Source organism: Electrona antarctica (assembly GCF_951216825.1).
Source record: "Electrona antarctica genome assembly, chromosome: 23".
Classification (NCBI taxonomy): domain Eukaryota; kingdom Metazoa; phylum Chordata; class Actinopteri; order Myctophiformes; family Myctophidae; genus Electrona; species Electrona antarctica.
In genome coordinates this window covers 21,661,795-21,687,732 of record NC_136804.1, presented here as the reverse complement: position 1 = coordinate 21,687,732, position 25,938 = coordinate 21,661,795, and the positions used below count along the sequence as shown (strand labels likewise).

General features: G+C 42.4%; 1 protein-coding gene across 1 annotated transcript in view; it reads right to left on the bottom strand.

Annotated features, from left to right (window-relative positions):
* The window catches only part of LOC306916628 (pleckstrin homology domain-containing family A member 5-like), a 217,303-nt gene that overhangs the window by 44,898 nt on the left and 146,467 nt on the right, over positions 1 to 25,938 (bottom strand). The window contains exons 5-9 of the mRNA XM_079494589.1: positions 23,645 to 23,698; positions 14,830 to 14,883; positions 11,960 to 12,164; positions 5,797 to 5,901; positions 1,340 to 1,412 (exon numbers count right to left, since the gene is read on the bottom strand). Of these exons, the coding sequence (XP_079350715.1) occupies positions 1,340 to 1,412; positions 5,797 to 5,901; positions 11,960 to 12,164; positions 14,830 to 14,883; positions 23,645 to 23,698 (491 nt within the window). The remainder of the gene's footprint in view (positions 1 to 1,339; positions 1,413 to 5,796; positions 5,902 to 11,959; positions 12,165 to 14,829; positions 14,884 to 23,644; positions 23,699 to 25,938) is intronic.

Sequence of the window (25,938 nt, the reverse complement as noted above, 5' to 3'; positions counted from 1 at the left end):
GCGAAAACAAATAAAAACTGTTTTGAAAAAAACTTGTACAGACGTCCTGGGCACTGCATGGGATCATTCCTAGGATGTCTGGAGACGTCTTGGGCACATATTGTGTTAACAAAAACTTGTGACTAATAAATAACTACATTGCGTCCATTGGAAAATAGTAGTTTTCCCCCAATTTCCCGGAAAGTAACAGTTTTGGACATAGAAGGTTTCTCCCCAACAGTGATGACATGTTGGTCAGATTCAGAGCAACAATTTCTCAGAATGTATTTATTTCCCCCCCCATCATCCATAATGCTCAGACAGGAAAGATTTCTACACCGCACCATCTGCACTGCTGTTTCCCAAACCATTTTTATGGGTCACGACTCAAGTAAAAATCCCATTTTTTTCCCCTACATTTAAATGTAATAATTAAGAAGTGGGAATCACTGATCTACAGAGTGAGAGTGAGGTGAATGAGGGAGAACCGATTGAGTAGAGGTTGTTATCAGGAAACCAAGCACGTCACCTCTCTCTCTCTCATCTCTGGTTTGCTAAGCCAATAAACATCCAATTCTCCTCCGGGTGCAGCATGAAAAGAAGCAACTGATTGCTCCCAGGGAGCGCTTAATTTGCCAATTTTATGGAGATGGCAAAACTCTCCGGGATTTACGAGAAATGAGCAAGAGCTTAAAGAAAATTAGAAGAAGGAAAAACAAAGTTCCAAAGTGGAGTGGAGTTCCAGGTGGAGTGTGTACTGAGTTGTCTCAAAATAGGAGTGACCTCTGCTTCTGACCGGTGGAGGGAAAAGTACTCCCATTTTTCACTGAAGTAACAGTGTCAATACTGCAATGTAGAAATACTAGATCTGTTCAGAATAAAAAATGTACTTGAATAAAAGTACAAAGGTATCAAAATGTACTCAAAGTGCCAAAAGTAGAAAGTCATTATGCAGTCAATGTATAAAATGTATACAAATCTTTTGAAAATAGCAGATCTGAAGCACAGTACTTGAGTAAATGTACTGAGGAGTCAGTACACGTACATCACAAGATGACTATGTATGGACACCGGCGTGGCCACAAAAGTACTCATTTACAACGTAAACATTTACAAACTGCGTGGTTGTATAGGCCAGAGTCATGCTCCGAAGATAGCCGATCACCAAGCTCACGACATGTTGCAGCCCGTGGAAATGTGTAAAAAATAATGGCATTCATAAAATTCCCATCCTAAAATGTTCATGTCCAAGTGTAATAATACAAGACTGTCTCAGTGTGAGACTGTGTGTGTGTGTGTGTGTGTGTGTGTGTGTGTGTGTGTGTGTGTGCGTGTGTGTGTGTGTGTGTTAGCAGCTCACCTCGGTAATAGAAGAGGCACATGTCCGACAGAACAAACCACCTCTTTTTCCACAGCTTCATGCCTGCACTGTCCTGTTGGAGTGACACAACACATGGACGGACAGACAGACAGACAGACAGACAGACAGACAGACAGACAGACAGACAATATAAGTATATGCATATAGGCCTTAAGTGAGGTGTCCCTGGACTACACGTTGAGACTGGTGTAGCAGAGTGTTTTCTGTGAGCCAGCATGCACAATAGCAGCACCAAGATTCTGTTTGACCAGAATGGAACAGAGCCTTCAATTAGTATCATTGAATTTGGTAATTAACTCAAAATCAAGTATTCTTTTTTTATTGGACATCAATCATGCATGCATCACATGCACTATAGGCTATATATACAGGGGTGCACACAAGCGGTACGCTGGCGCCGCCCCAGAATGATTAATATGGCCAGAATACTAGTAAAATCTGTAGCGAGAGCATTTCCCACTGACTGCCAATCAAAGTACGTTTTGCACTGGCCATTGTGGCCAATCACAGCGCGTCCTTACTCAAACGAGGGAGGATCCATTTCCATTTCCATGCTGCTCGCTGCTGGGAGGAGGGCGGTTCGGTTGACAGGAGTTTACTACTGAGAAACAAATGGTTCGGCTTCTCCGTTTCAGATGTGGAGCAAACTAAAAAGTAAAAGTTGTAAAAGGGGATGCTTTGGATGCTTTGCACTCTTCCCATTCGCCGCTGTGCTTATGTTTGTTTTCCGGGTGCTGGAGCAAGTTGCTCGTGTGCGATGCCGTCTCTCACAGCCTAGGCACCGTAGCCTGGCTAATAAGCCAGACTCAAATCACACTGTCGTGATTCGGTCTGGCTTATAGGCACCAGCCACTGACTTTTTACGGGTACAGGTTTTAGTTCCGACAGTGGGAAGAGTGCAAAGCATTGCGGACTGGCACTGCTGCTGCAGCCTGCACAACATGAAGCTTATCAACATGACAACACCGTGTCCCGACATACTGTCCCTTATTATCGTAAAGTCGGGTAGTGTACACTGTTTATTTTTGCACCGAGGAGCCATGTGTGTCTAACTGTCTGAGTCTGACTGTACGTTGCCTCGGTAAAAACAAAAGGGAAGCCTGACGTATGCTTCGCTGTACGACCGACGTGTATGTTAAACAAATAGCTGATCTGCAAGCTCACAACATGTCGCCTCCGCAACACGTTGTGAGCTAGTAGATCGGCTATTTAAATATATATATATATATTTTTTTTTTTTGTAAAGGTATATTCAGTGATTTCACTTAATTCAAATATCACTTATTTTTTCTTATTTTTGGGATAATACTCCCTACTATAAAGTGTGCTGACCATATAAGGAGTTCCTCCCTGTCCCCAGTGAGCCCCTGGGGTCAAAAAACCCTAGTTTCGGTTTGGGCTTTGGGTGGCAAAGCCTTCATCCAATCAGGATGAGAGGGGCCTTCCTCCAATCATGATCGAGTGGGGCGGGCATTGGTGCACATGCTGTTGGTCTGTTGTACTCCCCCCACTGTAGAGCGTGTGCATGTGCACATCTTGTTACCGGGTGGACCGGGGTTTTTTTCCAAATCACCCAAATCACTGAATGCTCCTTTAAAGTACCTAAATATTGCTTTGATGCTCAAGTATTAAGTTGTTTTTATTAGAATATGCATTTAGGGCTGGACCACACATGGACCTAGCTGCAATTTCCAACTCTAGATTTTTTTTTATAATGGTATGAATCTAGAGTTGCAATATCCTCCATTGACTCACCAGTCCCCACCTATCCAATAAATATAGTTTTTCTATAAGTTATTCATGCATCCCTCTTTTATCCATCCGGCGAGACGGGTCGCCACATTTTAGGAGCACCAAGTAACTCCTCCAGGTACTCCTCTGAGTACTAGACCAAAAGAGTTGTGTGCACCCCTGTATATATATATGTTTATCTGGCATTCTCTCGTTCGCACCAGCTATGTGGACCTAACAAAGTGCTACCACCCTTGTGCCTATAAACCTACAGTATGTCTATCCTTGTGTGCTATAAGAAAAAAGTCCTTCTGCACACCTACAATGGATACAGTGCGTTGGATAACTGGAACTGAGAAGTAGAGAAAAAATAATCCTGCACACTGTCTTCACTTGAGTTAAATTTATTGAGCAACGTTTCGGTCGTCAGACCTTCATCAGGCATCCACTATTTTACATCTGTAAAACCTATGATGAGACAATAAAGTTCCTGGGCAGCGTACATATTAGAACCCTTAATCTTTAAGAAAGCTGTTAAATGATACGGTAGACCCATTATTTGCAGAAATGAATCGGCTATTAATAAGGAACGGTGACATATTCAAGATCATGTCCTCAAAGAATGAAATAAAATGTTAAAAACAGCACTAGCGGTTCTATAGGTCCTGAAGGTTCAAAATCCCCAATAATACAATAAAATCAAAGTATACATTATTTACATGACAAATCGAGTATTGAAGTTTCAGCTTACTTGGACTATTTCCATAATTAGAGTATAGTCTGATTACTGTGTGCATAATTCTAGTTATTAAGGGTAATGAATAACACTTTCACTCCTTTCATCTTCCCAGACATCGTTTCACTCATATTTTTAACCTCGTCTTCTTCCCCTCCCCTCGTGTCATTCTTTCTCATATTCGGTGTCTCTGACTTGCCTCTCCTTCATGCGGCATCTATTAGCCAACTTAAATCGCCTCCCCTGAGACAAATTGCTCTGTTTTATCTCTTAATAACTCGGTGACAAATTTGCTTTCCTCCTGCTTGCTCGGGGCAACACTTTCCTCCTTTGTTCTCTGTAGTGCGCTCCCAGGCCGCTCCCTCTGCTGCGCGGTAATGACTGCAGCTTTTCATGCCCGTTTGCCTGCTTGTTCGCTACCACCCCAACAATAACAAGTTCAACACCGTTTACTCACTGTCAGGTAGAAACCTTGTATGTCGTCGTCGTCCCCCCCCCCCCCCCCCAAAAAAAAGGATCCAATGTAGTTATTATGTAGTCACAAGCCCTTGTACGATGAAGTAGGGTATTCAATTACAAAGAAAAATAGAAATATGGAGATACAAGGTTTCCACCCAGCCTTGGCAGGGGTGGTTTGCATGCGTGTTTAACAACCGGGGATTCGAGCCCGGGTCTCCCGCATGGAGAGCCAACATCTTAACCACTAAGCCAAAGGCAATTGTCTATATTAGGCTTTTGAGGCCATCAGGCCGAGGATGTGAGCCACTCTGCAACACGTGTGTGTGTGTGCATGCAAGTGTTTGGATCTATTACGTAAGTGCATTCTTACGCAGATACAAATGGAAGAATTCAAGTCTGTGCGTGCGTGCGTGCATGCGTGCGGGTGTGTGTGTGTGTGTGTGTGTGTGTGTGGGGGGGGGGGGGGTTGGTTAGTCAGAGTGTGAAGTACGAATCGATGCTGCTCTCAGCCTGAATGCAGTGGGGCAGACAAGATGCAGGGATAAGAGACTGAGGATATCGACATCAGCTTTTGTCTGTTGGAAACTGTGGCGGTGGCCGACATAGCCCATAATGGTGTTGTGTTCCGGGGTGGGGGGGGGGGGGGGGGGGGTAACCACAGGTCCAGGCACCCCATTGATAAATTGACCCACGGTACAAAGTTGGCAGGCAGAGGAAATTGCTCAACTTTTGCATTGAACGGGCGGTTGGAGCAAAAGCGAGAGTTCCCAAAAAGGAAAGCGTTTGATGCTGTGTCTCCAGAACCGTTCCTTTTTTTGCAAGGTGTTGTGAACTTGTAGATCTGCTACTTTCACTACTCTGGTGCTACACCGTTATGAAGTAGGACGATACATGGAAATACGGCGGAACAAGGTTTCTGCCCGTCAGCAACGATATGTGGGCGGATGTGGTGTTCGCTGTGGACCTGCCATGTGGATTTATTTTAAGTTTCTGCCCTATGTGTTTTTCTTTGTTTGTGCACCTTATGTAATCATAGATAGCACATACATACGTACTACTATGCCGCTTTGTGGACCTACCAACCTCGTGTACATACTGTATCTGTTGGTAGATATGAATTTTTGACATTATTTTTCCACCCTGCTATCCCTATAGCTTGCTTAAAATTGGTAATATTGCACAATGTATCTTTGAGTCTTGGCGACTCGTGGCGAGACACCACATTGTTCTTTTAGGTCTGTGCTGAAAACGTTTCAGAACCAATATGCCCTAATATACACACACACAAAACTCCAACGCACCATTCACTCTGACAGCACGCACGCACGCACGCGCACACGCACACGCACACGCACACGCACACGCACACGCACACGCACACACACTGAAAATAAATTTGCAGGGAGCACTGTCAATGCCTCATGCATAAAAGGGGAAAAAAGCCTAAAGCAGCTCTCCTGTACCCGTTTGTAAAGCCAGTTGCTCTTCACGGCCGGTGCATTGAGTTTACCTGTTTGTAAAGCCAGTTGCTCTTTACGGCCGGCGCATTGGTGTTTCTCTTGATGGAATTGGACCTCTTTCCAAAATTGTGAATCTTTTTGGAAGACCTGGAGGGCTGCAAAAACACAAAAGACAAATCATGTCCACGTGAGCAAAATGTACAAGTATCACAGATAGGCCTTAAGTCTTAAATGCAGTAACACTACTGGCCTTTTACAGCATGGGTCTATAGCCAATAATGGCAATTGACAATTACCATCTCTGATGAGGTAATTTTCTGAATTGTACTGAAGCCTGCAGAATTTAGAGGTTCCAGTCAGTGGTCAAACATGGGATTAATACCGACAGCATTTAAAGGTATATTCAGTTATTTGACTTAATTCAAATATCACTTATTTTTTCTTTTTTTCTGGATAATTCTCCCTACTATAGAGTGTGCTGATCATATAAGGAGTTCCTCCCTGTCCCCAGTGAGCCCCTGGGGTCAAAAAACCCTAGTTTCAGTTTCGGTGGCGGGTGGCAAAGCCTTCATCCAATCAGGATGAGAGGGGCCTTCCTCCAATCATGATCGAGTGGGGGTGGGCCTTGGTGCACATGCCGTTGGCCTGTTGCACTTCCCCCCACTGTAGAGCGTGTGCATGTGCACATTTTGTTACCGGGCGGACTGGGTGGTTTTCCAAATCACCCAAATCACTGAATGCTCCTTTAAGTATTAACTTCAACAGTCCAATAAATACTCAAATAAAATAGAACACAAGCAACAGTAAAACATATATCTACTGTGGTGTTCCCTAGAATCCATGATGGACCAACCACAGGACCGACAAACGGCACGGCACTGTAGAAAATAAATCAGACAAAATGTTCGCGAGTTGGAAACGGAATATAATGAGCCATCCCAGTGTTTATTGGTACAGCGTGTGCCTGGATGCTTTCTGTGTGATGCTCAGACAGACTATATTTATAGTGAAAACATTTACTCTGGAGCCTGATTATCCCATTTTGGGCGGGAACCCCTTTTGGTGTTAGCATGAAATTAAATGAAATGATTACTATATTTACCCAGGGTATCTGGGCTAAGCTCAAGAACTTGTTTCCAGCCAGGCCCTGCTCATAGAACATTTCATGGTAGTGGTTCAATGCCTTGTTCAAGGGCACTTCAGCGGTGGTAATTTTAACGTGTCGGACCGCTGATTCGAACTGGCGACCTTCCGGTATCAAGACCGCTCCGCAATCCGTTCGGCCACCCCTGCATTATGTTATGCTTTAGCTATTGAAAAATAGCAGATCTACAAGCTCATAGCGCGCCACCGAGTGGCTCGCTACGAGCTTGTAGGTCTGCTATTTTTGAAAAATCGAGGTACGACTGACATAGAAACAGCTTTTTCAGAAAACTGTCAGGATGTAGAAGACATTTTTAGAATCTGATCTCAGGTCGAAATGGGTTATTGTCTCCACCAGGCCGAAGGCATGAGAGTATGTTTTGCACTCCGACCGTTAACCAGGTTGATGCCAAATTTTGGACACACACTCCATGGATGCCAACGATGAACCTCTGTCCCAAATACTCCAGAATAGCGCCACCAGGAGGCCGACTTTTGAAAAACATTTTTTTTGATATTACTCCTCCAGATTCTGTCCAAAAATCCCACAAATCATTACACACTATCTCTATAGTCATGTGTTCAAGACGGATCTGTCCGATATTTCAGATTCCGTCCTAATTGGCTAACATTGGCTTTCTAAGTTTGCAGGATTGGCCCGTTTTGAACAAAAAGCCTCAAATCATGAACGGAGCGTGCAATTTATGTGAAATCTTTCACACACTTTCCTACTAGGCTGAGGAATATATCACACCCTTTTCACATTGGCCTGTTATAGCGCCACCAACAGGTGGATTTTTGCAAAACACATTTTTGGAACAAAATGCCTAAAATCATCCAATTGCCATCCAAGGCATAAGAAGAAATGTCATCCTTTTCACATTGGCCTATTATAGCGCCACCAGGAGGCCACGACCTGACCTGCCCTGGTGGTGACCTGTGCCCCGAGGGGCACATTTTCTAGTTGATCTTTATCCAGTAGTGGAAGAAGTACTCCGGCTTGTATTCAAAATGTTACATGAGTAAACGTAAAAAAAGCATCTGCATCAAAATATACTTTAAGTACCGAAGGTACACTACTCAGTATTGTTATATAGCTGTTCTATAAGCGTGACTGACTCACGGTGAGCTTGTAGATTGGCTATTAATTCATGTATTTATTTATGGATAGTCAAAGTATGAAATAGTGTTTAATTTTGCAATAATAATCTAAATCTACAAAGTAACTAAAGTTGTTATATAATTGTAGTCTCTCTCTCTCTCTCTCTCTCGTCGTTGTATTATATGTGCTTTATAAATAAAGTTTGAGTCGAGTTGAGTAAAAAGTACAATTATTAAAATTAATAAAATTGGATCTAAATGCACTCCACTTTCTGGATGGAAGTGTGTGGGTGTGTGCCTGCAGTTTCTCGTATTTTCTGTGAAGTTAGACCCACACGCCGCTACAAGTAGCTCGTCATAAATAATGATTGCTCATGAATACATAACAAAATGTACGGTGTAATACTTTCTTTTGGTCAGTGTAAGCAGAAGTGTGGCATCACTTATTTATAAAGCACATAACTTTCATTTTGATCTAAGCATGCATATTTATCCTGCCCTCGTTATTAACAATTCATGAGTCGTCTCTGTCGGGTGGAAACCTCACATGTTCAAAACGGTTACTTTTTCAGGATTCAAATTCGAAAAACGGCAAAAGTATCAAATCCACAAGCTGGAAACGATCTGCTGCTTTTAATGCTTTGATTGTGTGACGCTCTAGTGAGATTAGGTAGGGCGTTCATTTACAAGAAAAACACAAAAAGTTAAAATATGGAGATAGGAGTTTTCTGCCCGACAGCAGCGTCGACAAGAACTCTACACACTGTATAATCTACCACTGCAGTGACCTGTATATAACTGTCTGTCAGACTCACTCGCTGCTACAGTATACTGTAGGCCTTCCTGAACGGTGAATAAAGCAGCTCTCTATTATGAACAGTAATTATGCTATTATATAATGGATAGGATGGGGGGGGGGGGAGACATTAACCCATTTTGACCTGAGATCAGATTCTAAAAATGTCTTCTACATCCTGACAGTTTTCTGAAAAAGCTATGTTTCTATGTCAGTCGTTCTTCGATTTTTCAAAAATAGCAGACCTACAAGCTCGTAGCGCGCCACTCGGTGGCGCGCTATGAGCTTGTAGATCTGCTATTTTTCAATAGCTAAAGCATAACATAATGCTAACACCAAAAGGGGTTCCCGCCCAAAATGGGTTAAATGCTGAAAGTGGTTGACAGATGGAATTTATTGGTCGTAATGTGCAGTGGTGGAAAGTAACTAAATAATGCGCAGCCTGCATAGCCTAGTTCAGGCAGACAACTCAATAGAGCGCACGGCCTACCCTGATCAGGTGACCATGCAGGTCACATGCACTCTTTGCCTGATCAGAGCGGCTATCTAAACGTCTCTGTCGAGTCCACTCGAGAGTCACGAGTCACTACAATGAAATGAAATCATTTTATTATACCCACATTCTTTTGTGTCGTGATTCGCCAGGTCCGTATATATACGGACCCCCCCGGCAGATTACCTTGTAGCATTGTTCCCGTTGCTATTTAATGCCTCCGTCACAACCAGCTACGGTCCTTTACAACTCGGCTCCATTGACACTCCATTATAGCAGGATTTTCAAAGCTCCATATTAATAACACGGGGTTATTTAATCCATTACATTATAGCGCCCATTCGATTTATAAACACGGACCCCTTTTCTAACCCAAGCGATCCGTTCTCATATCAATAAACTTCGTCTTTTGGACAATACTTCGTCCTGGGCGTCGGGCGTTACTAATAGAAAGGACAAAGAACTTCGTCCTGGGCGTTGGGAGTGTTAACTCTAAAACTACTTGAGCTGCCCATGGTGGTCCTTCGCGCATCCGATTTTCGGATGTCTATTGTGACTTTGTCTCGTAGCGTTCCTGACATCCAACTGTTTCTGGCGATAGGTAAAGAGTGCGGGCTAACGCTAATGTTGACTGCTCACATCAACAACCCCCTCCTCCGCGCTGACCCAGAAACGGAACTGATGCACCGTGCATGGGGGTTAATGGTGGCATACAATTACATTAAGGTCGGTGGCAAATACTAATAATCACTGGGTAGTAGTCAAGAAAATACTTGATAATTACCTAGTAATTACTGATTCGTTTTCATAGTAATTACTGGTTACATGACCATGTAATTACCATGTAAATTCCTGTATTTACCTGGTAAATACTCATAATTACATGGTAATTACTGGGTAGTAGTCAAGAAAATACTTGATAATTACCTAGTAATTACTGATTAGTTTTCATAGTAATTACTGGTTACATTACCATGTAATTACCTGGTAAATACTCATAATTACATGGTAATTACTGGGTAGTCAAGAAAATACTTGATAATTACCTAGTAAGTGTTGTGTTTATTAACCTGTAGTTACCATGTAATTACCTAGTAAATACCCAGTAATTACTCCTTACTACCTTGTAATAACCATGTAATTACCATGTAATTTCATGGTTATTACTGTACTGTAAAAGAAAGGGTTACCAATAATTCTAGGGGTTCTTGACATAGTTTGAGAACCACTGACATAGAAACGTCAGGATTTAATAGACATTTTGTAGAATAGGCCTCAGGTCTTAGGTGGACTCAACTACAACAACACTAAATTAGGGGTGATATATCGATATCACAATATATTGCAATACTTCCTCCCGCAAAATATATATATATATATATTGTGGCGTCTCGCTGATGGACCGCACGCCGTGCCACCACCTCCCCGGAGAGAGAGAGAGCGTGGGAGGCGGAGTAGACCGCAACAGGCTGGGCCGCGTAATAGGAGGCAGGTACTATCACGATTACCTGCTGGAGAGCTTCAGATGAGAAACACCTGCGCTCCCAGCAAAACACTATAACAAGGCTTCGTCTCCCCGCACTCGCCCTCAGCTCTCTCCGTGGCAAATATAATGTAATCGAAATACATCAAACTGACTACTGAGGTATAGGCTGCATACTGATGCCCTATTCCCCGTTGGGCTCGGCTGGAAACGAGGCTTGCAAGTACATGGCTTGGAGAATGGATAATTCCCTTTAAATCCCGCCCCCCGTGGGGAAATGACATTAAAGTCAGACAAAGGGGCGGCGGTGGCTCAGGGGTAGAGTGGCTGGATGCCGGATGGTAACCGCAAGGTTGCCAGTTCGAACCCGGGCTCCCCCAGAGTTACCGTCGAAGTGTCCTTGAGCAAGACACTGAACCCCTAATTGCTCATGATGTGCTGTTTGGTGCCTTGCATGGTTTCCGCTGCCATCGGTGTGTGAATGGGTGAATTGATGCACAATCTATGTAAAGCGCCTTGGATAAAGGCGCTATATAAATGCACCATTTACCATTTTACAAAGACTGCTATGTGAAGCTCCGGATGGTCCTAATTAGGCTACCTTTACTCACCTGTCCCGTGATGTCCTAGAAGGAGGAAGACTTTGAGTTAATTAATTAATTTTAACCTTTAAGTTGACTGATCTGGAGCTTGACATTTTTATTTAAGAGCCAGACAGAAAATCCTGAGCTACAACACCTACATATAGGTATACTGTAGGTGTGCCCCCCCTGAATGACTCTTGCATTTCAAAACCCTGTGAATATAATTGTGGTTCAATAAACGGGTGCCAAATTCTGGGCTCAATCCTGTTTCCTGCCGGTCTGTCTCTTGTTATTGGTATCAATCCTCACAATATATTACTATTAGTCAGTACTAGTAATAGTAGGCTACCCATTGTATGTGGACAGACAAGTTGTGGACAAGTTTGCAGTCAGTGTTTTACTACTGAATACAAAATTCCAGATTTTGTTTTCATTTTCATTTACATCGTTGATGAAATCTCTTGCAATATATTGAATTTCGCAATATCGCAATATATCGAATATCGTAAAAAATATCATTATCGAGGGCCTAATATCCCCACAGATATCGTATCGTCGGGTACCCATATCGTCCCACTCCTAATAGAAACTGAAGTTGAGCACAGCGTCTGACCCGTGACGACGAGGTGGTTGTGGTGGCGGCGGCGGTGGTGTTGGTGGTGGGGGCAGCGATGGTGGTGGCGGCGGGGCTGCCCTGGAAGGTGCTGTAGTCGGACCCTCCCGTGTAGTTTGACGCCTCGCTCATGGTGCTCAGGGGACGCTCCTTCTTATCACCGCTGCTGCTGCCCTGTTCTGACGGAGCCTTGTTGGGGGCCGACCTGGAGGGGAGAGAGAGAGAGACATGAGATAAGATAAGGAGAGGGAAATGCAGTCGCCAAAGTCAACACCACTAGCCTCGTGTAGCCAGATTTCGCGGCCCAGCAGTAGTGTATAGGACCAACCAGGGCCCAGTATGCAAATATAGGATGGACCTACCAGGCTATACCAACCACGCAGGGCCCAGTATGTGTGTGTGACCAGAGTAATGTAGTAAGAGAGTGGTGAAATGCTTTGATCTCGCCGCAAAGCGGGTGCCTATGGGCGATAGTTCCAAACATTGCTCCTATGGCTGGAACTATTCCATTGAGATAGAATGAGCACTTCCGCATTCCATTGTTAAAATGAGAGTCAACGGGAGTGTCATTACTCTCTTACTAGATTACGCTGTGTGTGACATAACGGGATGCGCTGCTCTGATCTAGGTCTAACCAATAGAGTCCGTTTGAATCTTTTTGTAACTGCCCCTTGGTAAAAAATGGAAACACAGAGGGGAACCGGAACTAATATCGGACTAGCATGGCAGTGTTTATTTCTGGCGGGAGTGTTTGGAGCTTGTAGATCAACTAAAACTAGACTAAAACATTTCAGATGACAAAAATATGACTAAAACTAAATAGCATTTTATTCAAAAGACTGTGGCTAAAACTAAATCTTCTGTTAAAATCAACAACACTGAGATACAGTTAGAGGGCAGGAGCAAGTACTGTACATACAGTACAGCAGAAATTGCACAAAAAGAAGCACCATCAATAATGAACAAAGTTTACAGACCCCTCGGCAAAGCTTGCGTCGTGCAGGATAAAATAATAATATTAATAAAAGAGTTCACACAGTAAGTAACCATGTCAGGTAGTGTCCTTATGTTACAGCAATGAGTTAACATTAGACAAGCAGAGCAATACATCTTTATGGCAAACGGCACAAAAGACAGGCAAGAGGCAAGAGAAAGTGTGTGTGTGCGTGTGTGTGTGTGTGTGTGTGTGTGTGTGTGTGTGTGTGTGTGTGTGTGTTGGTGGGTACATTCGCACATGTGTGTGTATGTGTGTGTGTGTGCGCGCGCAAACGAGAGATCGAGAGAGTGAGAACTTCAGCGTAAGTGTGTCTGTTTGTTTGTGTGCGCATGTATACGTGTGTCCTTCTGATTGATTACGCCACAAGATGAGAGAGCAGTCGCTAATCTCCAAGGCAGATTCTGTCCCTGCATTTCAGTCAGCCAATCAGACACCCCTTGCATCTCATCCATTCCATCTTCCTCCCCCTAATGACACATGTTAATGCCATTAGAGAGAGAGAGAGAGAGAGAGAGAGAGAGAGAGAGAGAGAGAGAGAGAGAGAGAGAGAGAGAGAGAGAGAGATATGGAATGGGATATAGGATGGGTGAAATAATAAAGATGCAAGGTGCCAAAACGCATCCGTTGGTCAGACTCCTGCTGCGGTAAAATGAAAGAAACACAGCATACCTACTCTGAGGAGAAAATTCACCCAAAATAGCTCAAACTCACATTGGTAGCTTGTAGCTATTTTTGTTTTGGCAAAGAGATGTGGTGCAGGTTGACGTGGTGGCACCATATAGGGTGCCTTCATTGACACAATGAAGTCCAGAGGGGTGCCTCAGAATACTTTGATAAAATTTGCAATTTATCCATGTATCACTTCAGTTTAACCAATTAGATCTGTTAGTTCGTTTTCGATCAACACCAAATCTCGTTGTCAAAATTAGTCGACCTACGATGCGTTGTGAGCTTGTAGATCGGCTAATTGTGACAAATGTTTCCCACAGAGTGGTTAAATGTCAAGTATAAAAAAAATCCAACCTGTCCTATAATGGAAAACTATGACACACTGTATCTTAGGGGGGATATTTACATAGAATGACATGGTAAATGGTGCATTTATATAGTGTCTTTATCCAAGGCGCATTAGATTCACCCATTAACACACACATTCATACACCAATGGCGGCGGAAACCATGCACATCAGGAGCAATTCGGGGTTCAGTGTCTTGCTCAAGGACACTTCGGTCAAAATACACTTGTAACTCGGCTTATTCGGCTATTTTCAGCGAAAGCTTTCCCCACAATAACAGAAAACTGAAAGTCTACTAGTACAGAGCCCTGATGGACGCCGCTCAACCATACAGCGTTTAAGTGGTTAAGGCAGAAATGCTGAAGCCAGAGCAGCAGAGCAGACTATACTCAGTGGTGGAAAAAGTGCTCTAATTTTTTTACTTACTTTTACTTACTTTTTTAGTTAAGTAAAACTCAGAAATTCTACATTTTATTGAGTAAAAGTACAAAAGTATTGGCATCAAAATGTACTTGTATAAAAAGTACTCATTGTGCAGAATGTCAGTTTTTTTTTAAATGGCCGATCTACAAGCTCATAATGTGTCATGATCACGGTGCATTGTGAGCTTGTAGATCGGCTATTTTCAAATGGCTGAAATGTATATAAGGCTGAAGTGGGTAATGCACATTTTGTAATATAATCAAAGCCTACAAAGTAACTAAAGTTTTCAAATAAATGTAGTGCAGTAAAAGTACAATTTGCCTCTGACATGCAATGGAGTAGAAGTAAAAGTATTGGGAATTGTAAATAATACTCAAGTAAAGTACAAACACCTCACTTTCCACCACTGACTTATACTGTTGCAGGAGGTTTACCTGGTGTCAGGCTCTGGAGGCTTGCCGGGAGGGGCAAGCTTTCCACAACTCAAGCTAGAAACACAACAGGACAGGACAGGACAGGGGAGGACAGGGGAGAAGTGGTTAACCCATTTTGAACTGAGATCAGATTCTAAAAATGTCTTCTACATCCTGACAGTTTTCTGAAAAAGCTATGTTTCTATGTCAGTGGCACGCTATGAGCTTGTAGATCTGCTATTTTTCAATAGCTAAAGCATAACATAATGCTAACACCAAAAGGGGTTCCCGCCCAAAATGGGTTAAGACTGTGTGCTGTGAGTCTGCATCCATCTTTGCTTTCTTTAACCACACTGTCAGTAGAGCTCGGGACTTCGGTCCTATTGCATTAGAAGAATAAAGCACACGAGAGACTGAGACAAAGAGAGTGAGGCCAAAATGGAGAGTTTGCCGCATGAATCATGCCTATTATCCCCTGGGGGTCTCTCTGCTGATATAATGCCTCTGTGCCTGACCAGTTGTCTCTCTGCTGATATAATGCCTCTGTGCCTGACCACTTTAAATTGGCTGCCAACTTGGCCCTGACAAATTGAAGCAAATCAAAGTTTTTTTCATTTTTTTTGTATCTCCACCAGTCAAGAGGAAGGACATTAGATAATGTAAGGAAAGGGGAAAGTTCAAGGTCCTCTCGGAGTCTCGACTAAAATCACTGTCTCCGTGTCATTATAATATATTATAAATATATTTTGGAGAAGCGCACTGACGTCTTCATAAATGTATACATCTACAGTGTTTATTCAAATGGATTGTCAGCCTGCCTGCCAGTGGCGTGCACATATAGACACTAGGGGGTGCTAGAGCACCACCTGCCCTTGCCCTCTGGACAGCAATGTGACATTTAAAAAAAATCTATTTTAGTACAGTATGTGGACCATGGTGACATTGATCAATTCTTGATCAAATAAATAGCTTCTAATATATTATTTATGCCCCAAAATCTATAAATCTCACACTATTAGGGCAACCTGGTTCCACACGCTGCACAAGGTGCCCTTTTTTCACTTGAGCACCTGCCCCTCTAAATGTCTGTGCATGCCACTGCTGTCTGCCCTTCCTGCATTTTGCATTTCCACCCACTGTAAACTGTTGGTATTCTACCTGACCTGTTTTGTTATTGTTACCGCGGGCGTACAACAGCATGCAGAGTTTTTAATCACGCCCACCTGCAGTTCTGTGTAGCTCAGGGGACAGGGGACAGTTCTTTAGATGTTGCTATGTCTGTCTGTCTGGATCTGTTAATGTCAAACCTTTTGTTTTTTCTGTTTGTCTTTCTTGCTTTTAATCTGGCAACATTGCTTGCTTTCCAGCCCGTATGCGGTAAACTGTTCATTTAAAATGTTAATTTGAAATGGGGCCCTTGTAGGCACAAATCAAAATGTTTTTTCAGCTCAGTGGCAAAGTCTGTTGGTGTGCATGGTGTCGGTCTTCACAAGTGCTTCACAAGAGTACTGCTGCATGGTTTAACCCTGCAAGACCCGGATATATTTCTACTTGCAAAAAAGAGATTTCAACCTTTCACTGATAGTAGTATGCCTCTAATTTCAGCTACAGTATATCTTTTTTAAACTTGTTTATTGCCATTATAAAATCATTTACAGGCAATTTGTTTCATATTACAACACAACGTTCATTTTCTCTCAGTTCATTTTTTTAAGTGTAAAAGCAAAACAAATTACATTACATTCTAAAGAAGCATACATGCACATACATATTATATATACATTTGTATACCTAAAGTAATAATTATTATTTGCCTTGCGAGTATCTTGGGGGTGAACTTGACCTTTTCACTGTGATATGGGAGGTTTTAAGTTTTAAGTTAAGAGTATCTGAGCTAACCTGCATGACTCCGCCAGATGGGGCAGCAGAGAGTACACTGGGGTTCCCCCCTCCTGCTCCCATCTCAGGCAGACTTGATGCCCGGCCACAAAACAGCCTGGCCAATCAGCAGCAGCTAGAGGCGGGATAGCTGCTGCTGATTGGCCAGGCCGTTTTGTTTTGCCTGAGAGTTCCCAGATGGGAGCAGGAGGGGGGAACCCAGTGTACTCTCTGCTGCCCCATCTGGCGGAGTCAGGTTATATCTGAGCGGCAGCTCTGCCCATTTGTAGATTCTGCTTCTAGATATTCTGCCACTGACGCCCATCTCTGATTGGTCCACTGATCAATAGTAGGAGGGTTGGGTTTCATCCAATTAAGTGTCACAATCTTTCTTGCAACTGTCAACAGAATATGCATTATATAGCACTGGTCATTCGATTCGTGAACACTTGTTCATATACGTCTAATAAAGATGACCTTGAGTTCAGTGGAATATCTCTTTTAAAGATTTTGTCTAATTCTGTTTTTACATTTTTCCCCAATAGATCTGTATTTTTGGGCAGTCCCAAAATATATGAGTATCATATCACAGTTTCTCCAACATTTATTAGTGGAGTTGGGCTTAAATGGACTGGCTGTCAAAGGGGTCCTGAAGAACCTCATTTTAGCTTTCCCTAATTTCTTTCCCTAATTGGCTCTGTAGTCCTCTATGACAGCCAGAACATATATCTTCCCATACATCATCCTCTATCACACTGTTCAACTCCATTTCCCATTGTCCCTTGATATGAAGAGTGTTATCTGACATGTCCAACCTTAATTATTTTGAGGGGTGCTATAGCCCCTCCTATATATAGGTTTAATGTTTGTTTTTAGTTCAATGTTTGTTTTAACCCCCTTATGGCTATTGACGTAATTGACGTAATTAATCAATAAATCCCTCATGGCCACTGACGTTATTGACGTAATCGTTTAATTCCCTGTAATCGGGAGCTTAATATAACAAAATGTAGCAACTTGTTTGACTAACGGCCGATGTAATCTACCTAAAACCGGCCGAAATCCGCGCGTGCACGCGCGCTGTCTTTATGTGCATCGCTGCGTAAAATGCGATATTTTGCGCTTGATTAGAGCTTAATTTGACTTAGTTATTAAAATCAACGATGATCACTTAGCACCCCGGACATCTGATAGTGCTGCACAGTGCAAAGCTACTACCGGATGTTATGGATCGTTAAACCAGAAGTGACATCGCCAGATTCGCTCTATTTGGTCAAAATCGGCATAATGGTGACGTTACCGCCACCATCAGGACTGGATATAATACTATAGGATTTCCATTTCAGAATGAGATTTAGTTTGTATATCACGGATCTTTCTATTAGCATTAAAATGACGAATTAAACATATGAATAGTGCAGGCAGAAGGCACAATCCACTGTTAATTAGGCTGGCCATAAGCCAGTTAAAAACGCCATTGACAATGAAGAATAATTAATGTTTGTTTTGTCCCTAACATAAACATTAAATCCCATTAACAAAAAAGATAATTTAATGTTTGTTTTGACACCGTTTGTTTTACATCATCATTACATCACCTAATCATAGGTGATCCCTCCTCGATGTTGTAAGATGATAAGAGCGCCCCTCACTTCACACGGGTGTTGTGAAGTGTCTCTTATTTATATATAAGAGACACTTGTTTCTCAGCTACATTATACCCAAGTTTAACATCCATTTTATGGGCAGAAAAAGGGATAGACTCTCACGTTCTCGGCTGATACTGGCAATGAGTCACATCAACCTTTACTTATGGCCATGGTGGTGCTATTTTGTAATGTAATGTACGTACAATCGTACAAGAAATGTGATTGGTCGACTTTTGAAGGGACAGACATACAGCCAAAACCTGTTCTTAGATGGCTTAGCCCATCGGCCACGGAATTTGTGGTACCTGTGCTGCCAACTGTGCCAAGACACTTATACTTATAGCTTGTCGAATATAATACTTGACTTTTAATGGGGAACTTTTTACCAAAAGTTGATTAGAACAGTTACATTATTACAGTTGGCATTTTTGGAGTCACTTGGTTCAATTTCTTCTTCATTTTTTCAGGCAAAGAAACTACCACAATTCATCCACAGAGTGGCCTTCTGACTTCACAAACTATACTTTTATCTCATCAGATTAACCAAAGTCCACAATTAATGTAAACATTGCACATTTAAACTTTGTTCAGCTTGATTATATATATTTGTTTTACTCGCCATTAGTTGCTTGTAATGCTGCAGGGTGAACCTATAAGAACAATCTACAGTGTACTCCCACCTTGATTCCACTCTAGATAAGAGAATCAGCTAAATGCCTGAAGAGTATAATTGCTTTTCGTCTGGGCTTGGACCATTAATTGACACAGACCAGTCGCAGAGTGCAAAATGTCGGTAAACGTCGGCATTTAGCCATTACAAAACGGTCCCATTGTCTGAGAGCCGGATTGCTCCCATTTGGTGGCTACGTGGATTGCAGGCAAATTGACCGTGTTGTGTGTTGAGTGGAGGCCATCGTGCCTACAGCGAGGTCACAGGACCCCCTGTGCAGTGAGTGGGCAGGGTTGAGCCCCCCTTCCAGCCAGTGTTTATTTTGTCGACTAAAACTATGACAAAACATATGTTCATCGACTAGCCGCAATTTGCAACTCTAGATTTTTTTTATAATGGGATGAATCTAGAGTTGCAATAGACGAATCCAGAAACGGGTCTCATGGTCGCAGCTTACGTATTTCCTGTAGGCGGAGCTGACGTAGCTGCGGGGTAAACCCGCACGTCTTCTACTACATTGAATGGTAGAGTGACTGATGTTAGTCTGCTCAAACATTACTCCTTTACCTGCTTTTTACTAACACTAACATTACAAAGATGCCCAGAACATCGGGATGAACCTGTGTTGTTTATGGCTGCTCCAACAGTAGTGGCAACATAAAAAAAAAAAAACGGAATGTCAAAATATCCACCGCGGTGGCTGAGACCAGAGCCATAGAGTAATGGTTGAGACAAAGCAGTGAAAGGTCCTGAAAGATACATAACGTCAGTCTTACCCAATACCCAATCTTTCTGTTTTAGGAACACAAGGCTGCTGTACTTTATACCTCATACTTTAAATGCTTAGTATGAGGTATAAAATACAGCAGCCTTGTGTTGCAGTTTGGAAGCACTCGTTTTTATTAACGGGTCGCGCTGTTTCGAATTTGCACATAACGAGCAGAAAACGAGTGCTTCCAAACTGCAACACTTTGAAAAAGAAACACCTGCAGAGGATGTCTTGACAGAAAGTAGCTCATAACATGTCTACGGGGGATTTTTATGAAAAACAAGCTCGGCAGATTGAAAGAGGATAATTCAAGCTTGGACTACAGCTGCAATGTTGGTGAGTTTAACGTTGTTTAATACAAGCAGATCGCAAACGCAAATTGGATGAGTGGGGAGTCAATGGAGGGTATTGCAACTCTAGATTCATCTCATAAAAAAAATCTAGAGTTGCAAATTGCGGCTATCTCCTTCCCTAAACAAAGTTCTTCGGTCAAACTGTGCATTGGTTTGAGTTAAGTTCTGATTTTCGCTTAGTATTGGCTTGAAAAGAGTGTGTTTGACAAACAACTAACAACCACACCAAACAATATTCTAACTGCCCAAAATGGAACCCAGGCTCGGCGCCTCACTTCCTGTTCCTTTATAGCTTCCAGCTGGTAGTTAACTTCCTGGAATTGGAACTATTCCTGGAACTATTGCTCACATACTTTTCCCCACAGCTCCCCCTATGATCAAACTTTGTCATTTTGTCAACAGAAAATGGATGACCATGGTTCACCTACACAAAACACCATATATTCTCTGTACACTACATTTCAGGGTTAAATATTCAACCATAGTTTAACCAATATATTCCCTCCAATATGTTTAATTTTCTTTCATTCAAGGACAGGAATTACATGATTTCACACATTTATGTGGCAATGTCACAAGATCCAGTAGAACTAAAAGACATGTCATTTTGTTTGGTTGCGCTCGGGTGTTGCGCTCTGAAAATAGCAGATCTACAAGCTCACAGTGTGTCGCAGTGCGGCGCGTTGTGATCTTGTAGATGTGCTATTTTCAGCATTGCAACCAAGTGTAAAATCTTCCATTACAACGCAATCAGGACTCCCAAAAATACATTTGTCAACAAAATCATATGGTATTGAGTCGACTGAAACTAGACTAAAACTAAATGCAATTTTATTGAAAAGACTATGACTAAAAACTAAATCAAAATGTGCTGTCAATATCAACACGACACTGCCGTTATGACTGCACTGTTTGTTCTTCACTTCAGTGACACGATGATTAAAGTGGACGAGAGCTCCGCTGAGACTGACCATCATTCAGCCACTGAAGCAAGGATCAAACAGGACCAACACAACACAGCGTTCCCCCGTGGAGATTTGTCTCTTTCTTCAAGCGTTCCGCGGACATTAATGATTATTTACTGTGTGATTTACCCGGTCTGTGAGTGATGCTACTGACTCACTATATTGACAACAGATAAAAACTATACTAAAAGCTCTGGCCCAGATACCGTTAGAAGGAGTTTTCCTTAACGGTAACGCTATGGTACTCTCAATCCTTTCCCCTCACACCCACGGTAGCGCAGCAGCTGCAGCCTCTCGTCTTTAGTGAAAATAAAAAGTACAATTTCGCCACTCACCAAAACAAAGATGGTTTTAAGATGTTGCAAGGCTCCACCTCACGTCCAAAGTATGCTTTTTGGTCAAAATGTAATATAATCCACCGGATGGAAGAAATGTTTCAGTTACTCCCCTGTGCCCTCTACAGAACCGGTCATTTTTTTACAAGATCTGTCTGTTGTTAGTTACCATTAGTACTGCTCTTGCATTACTCTTACTTGTATATTACCACTCCCAAAATGACTACACTTTTCACTGCTACTAACTCTTAATTCCTAATTCTAGCCAAAGCAATCTAATCGCAACAGATGGCGGTAAATATGATCATTGGCTTTAAAGGTAGTTTACCATAACAAAGCATATTCAGTGCAGCAACAAAGATTGTAACACAGTGGTAGTCATTCTGTGAGTGCGTGCGATGTCATATCGTGTAAGAGCAAATACAAACCTCAGCCAAGGGGAAATTATCTATTGGATTCAGATGGTACCAAAATGTCAGTTCATTCTAAATCAACTGCCACGGACTACAGGCAGATCAGATTAGATGGAAGACACATTCATCTTTCCCTACCATTTTAGTTTGAATTAGTTGTGCAGGGAGATCATTTGGCAGTCCAACACACAGTCTGAAAGTATTAGTATATTAGTATTAGGAAAAGATGGAATAAGTCGGATGGAACCAGTTATGAAAGCTTAAAGGGCTAGACTGACTTCTTCCCTTTTTTCCTCCAGACCTTTTTTTAAGCAAAGCACTGTCACAATTTTAAAACAGTTTTGACATTAACTGAAAAACAGAGGAAATAATAGGTGCCATTGTTAGTCTAGCTGCAAGCTATATATTAAGAAGCATTTTTGCCCATTTGCGTTTCACCACTCTGTGGTAAAATACTGGAAAAGTAATAAATATTCATAAACAGTGGTTCTCAAAGTTATTAATTTCAACGACCCCCATAACTCTGAAAGTGTACACATTATGGAACCAAATGGACCCATTTGTATGCTCCTACAGACCTGTAAGGGTCCATTTGAAACCCCCTTTAGGACCCCTGAGGGTCCACGGACCACGCTTTGATAACCACTGATATAAAACAACGGGCTATTGATTCAAAGCAGTGGTTTTCAAAGTGGGGTCCAGGGACCCCCAGGGATCCTTGAGAGGCCCCAGCAAAATGAGTTAGCACAGCATCAAAAATCTATTTAAAGGAATAGTTCACCCCCAAAATGACCTTTCCAGCAGCAGTGGAGAAGTCACAAAGAGTCTCCTTTGTTTCTCCATAGGGAACCACTGCTGCGACAAAAACATAAACATATCCATGAATTCAAGTCTCCATGGTGTGAGTAATCAATAGAAAAAAATGGTAATTTTTCGGGTGAACTATCCCTTTAACCAATTTAATGTTCAGATGGGGGTCTGCGCTCTGCGTCCAAAATACATATTTATTTGGCATGAAAAAGTTAGTGTGATGTGGAATGTAATGGTTTGACTTAACCCATTAAAACCAGCAAAGCATCAGTGTAGTTTGGATTTTGGTGTCAAACATAGCAGATATACAAGCTCACAGCGTGTCACTTTGTGCCGCGCTGCGGGCTTGCACATCCGCTATATATATATATACCGTATATATATATATATATATATATATATATATATATATATATATATACTGTATATATTTTTTTATTTTTTTGGTTGACAAATCTTCAAATATCATACGAAAACATTTGAGAACCACTCATTTTGTAGAATCAGGTCTCAGGTCTTAAAGGACCACTTCACCACTTTTCACCATCTCTTCATATAATTGGTCCTCACTAATGTTCATGATAAAACACCACCATTTTTTCCCTACTCAGTCTGTGTATCATAGGAGGGCTTTGGGCAGTTCGGACACCCGTCCACCAGTGACATCATTAGGCAGATTTTTTTTAAACAAGATTTGTTTTAAAATAGATTTAGATTTTTATTATCGTGAGAACGATGGCTTCAACTTTTGCATTGCAACTTTTCAGGAAAAGTAAGCCTGCCGTTTCTATTAGCTTGGATTTTCTGAACTGCCCACAGCCTTCCTATGAGACATAGACTGAATAGGAAAAAATGGTGGTATTTTATCATGAACATTAGTTAGGACCAATTATAGGAAGAGAAATTGAAAAGTGGTGAAGTGGTCCTTTAATACTAAGGGAGAAATGCTGAAGCCAGAGCAGCAGAGCATACTAGACTGTTGCAGGAGGTTTACCTGGCGTCAGGCTCTGGAGGCTTGTCAGGAGGGACAAGCTTTCCACAACTCAAGCTAGAAACACAACAGGACAGGACAGGGGAGAACAAAATGACAAAATAAATATAAAAATATATAATAAATCATAGCAAATTAGGATCCAATCAGGATTCAGTTTCGTCCTCAACACTCAAAGAGGTCTTGATTTGTGCGTGCGTTTGTTTGTTTTGAGTATATCCAATTATTTTTTGTTTTTACCCTTTATTCTCCCGGAATCTGAGAAACAGATTACTGGGGAGAGACGTGGCTCGATAGGTGTTCATCAAAGTGATTTGCTTCCTTTAATTAAAAAATCACACCCGTGTGAACTGAGTGGTGCAAGGTCTTATATAGCCTGATCAGCTGTGGTCTGACGTAATGTCAGTGACCATAGTAACCATGCTCATTCTTTTGGGCCAGTGACGTCACATACTAACCATAGCAACCATGCTCAACCGTACAGGCACAAACACACACGGGTACTAACAAAGCCAGTTGTTGGAGTGGTTTGCACCACTCAAAAAACGTTCACCAGATCTACAAGCTCACAACACTGTGTGACCTGAGGCAGATATCGCACTGTAGATCTGCAATTTTGGCCAAAGAGATTTGAAAACGGTCGGTTTTACTTACAGTAGTATAGGGCTTAGGGGTGGTTAAATTGTGAATGTCTGTATGCCTGTCTGTCCTCCCCCCCCCCCCCCCCACTCTCCTTATCTCTTCATCTAGTCTTCTTGAGGCTTCGGGTTAGTCGGTACAGGCAACAAGTGGATGTGAGAACAACATTGAGACAGCAAACAGATGGAGAGTTTTCAGGTAGGTACAAATTTTCATTCATACCTACCTCCATCCGAGCCATCAACAAGGGAAGCAGGAGGAGGTAGATGTAGTTACACTTGGTGCACTTTAGCCCTGGTTGCACTTTATATTTAATGTAGCATTGTATCTTGTGATAATGTATACGTATGTCTGTTGTTATGTATGTTGTACTGTTTGTAATGTCTTTGAGAGCTTTTATTATCTGCTGTAAAACGAAGTGCCCAGTTTGGGACATATGAATAAACTTGACCTTGACCTTGACCTTGAGTAAGACCAAAGCAATAAATAGAGGAGCGAAAGAGCGTGACACACACACACACACACACACACACACACACACACACACACACACACACACACACACACACACACACACACACACACACACACACACACACACACACACACACAGGTTGCCCTACTCGTAGGATATTTGTGCTGCTCCCCCTCCCGACGAGAGCGCTGATATTCCTCATGCAGATAGGCTATTTTCGCCGTTTGCGAGGACATCCAACCGGCCGCTCGTTATTACGTGGCAGAGCCGCGGAGAGAATTGTTATTTTGAGGGTTGGCTTGGCACTTTTTGGCACATTGTGTTGCCCCCCTCGGCGTGTTGCCCTACGCGCAGTCCGTATTGCGCTTATAGGTAGCGGCGGCACTGCACACAGGGCATAACTTGCCTTTAAAAAGGTGATTTGGAATCATAGCAGCGAGCTAATCGACCAGTTTGCCGTTACGTCACACATGTTTTTCCAACCCTCAAATTATGTACGATGTAAGAGCAAAACAGCTGCCATGACATGTGATTCTATTTATCTACAGTATACTTTCCAGCAATCTCTTTATGTACGGATGCATGTCTGTCCGTCTGTCTTTTCGTCACATATCCTGAGAACCATTCGCCCAACTCTCTTCACAACTGCTAAGCTTCCAAACGGGCATGTGATCGCCTGCAACGTCCATGTTGGATGACCTCCCTTAGTCCCTTTGTGTGGATTTGTTCCCTATGGTTCTCAACCTGTGGGATGCCAACAGGTTGGGAGCTAGAGAGTCTGCCTTACATGGGATGAGGTAGTGTGGAAAAGACGCCTGAGACATCAGACCCTCACAGTACAACAGGGAAGGGTCCTGGATGGAGTCCACACAAGCTATGAATGGCACTATAGGTGTCACATCAGAAATGTGGTCCTCTAGTCTACAGGGACCTACCACGGTTCACAGACAACGTCAGAGAGAGAGAAGGACGAGGCTGGCTGGACACTGCGTCAGGCACCCGAAACTAGAGGCACGTATAGGGTTGGGCGATATGGAAAAGTATAATATCACAATTCTTTTTCAAGCAGTATCACGATCCACGATATTATCACGATTCTTTTTCATGATGGTTTTTATGGCTATTTATGTCTATTTTTCAAGTTACTTAACAGTAACAGTTAACAGTACAACCACCTACAAGG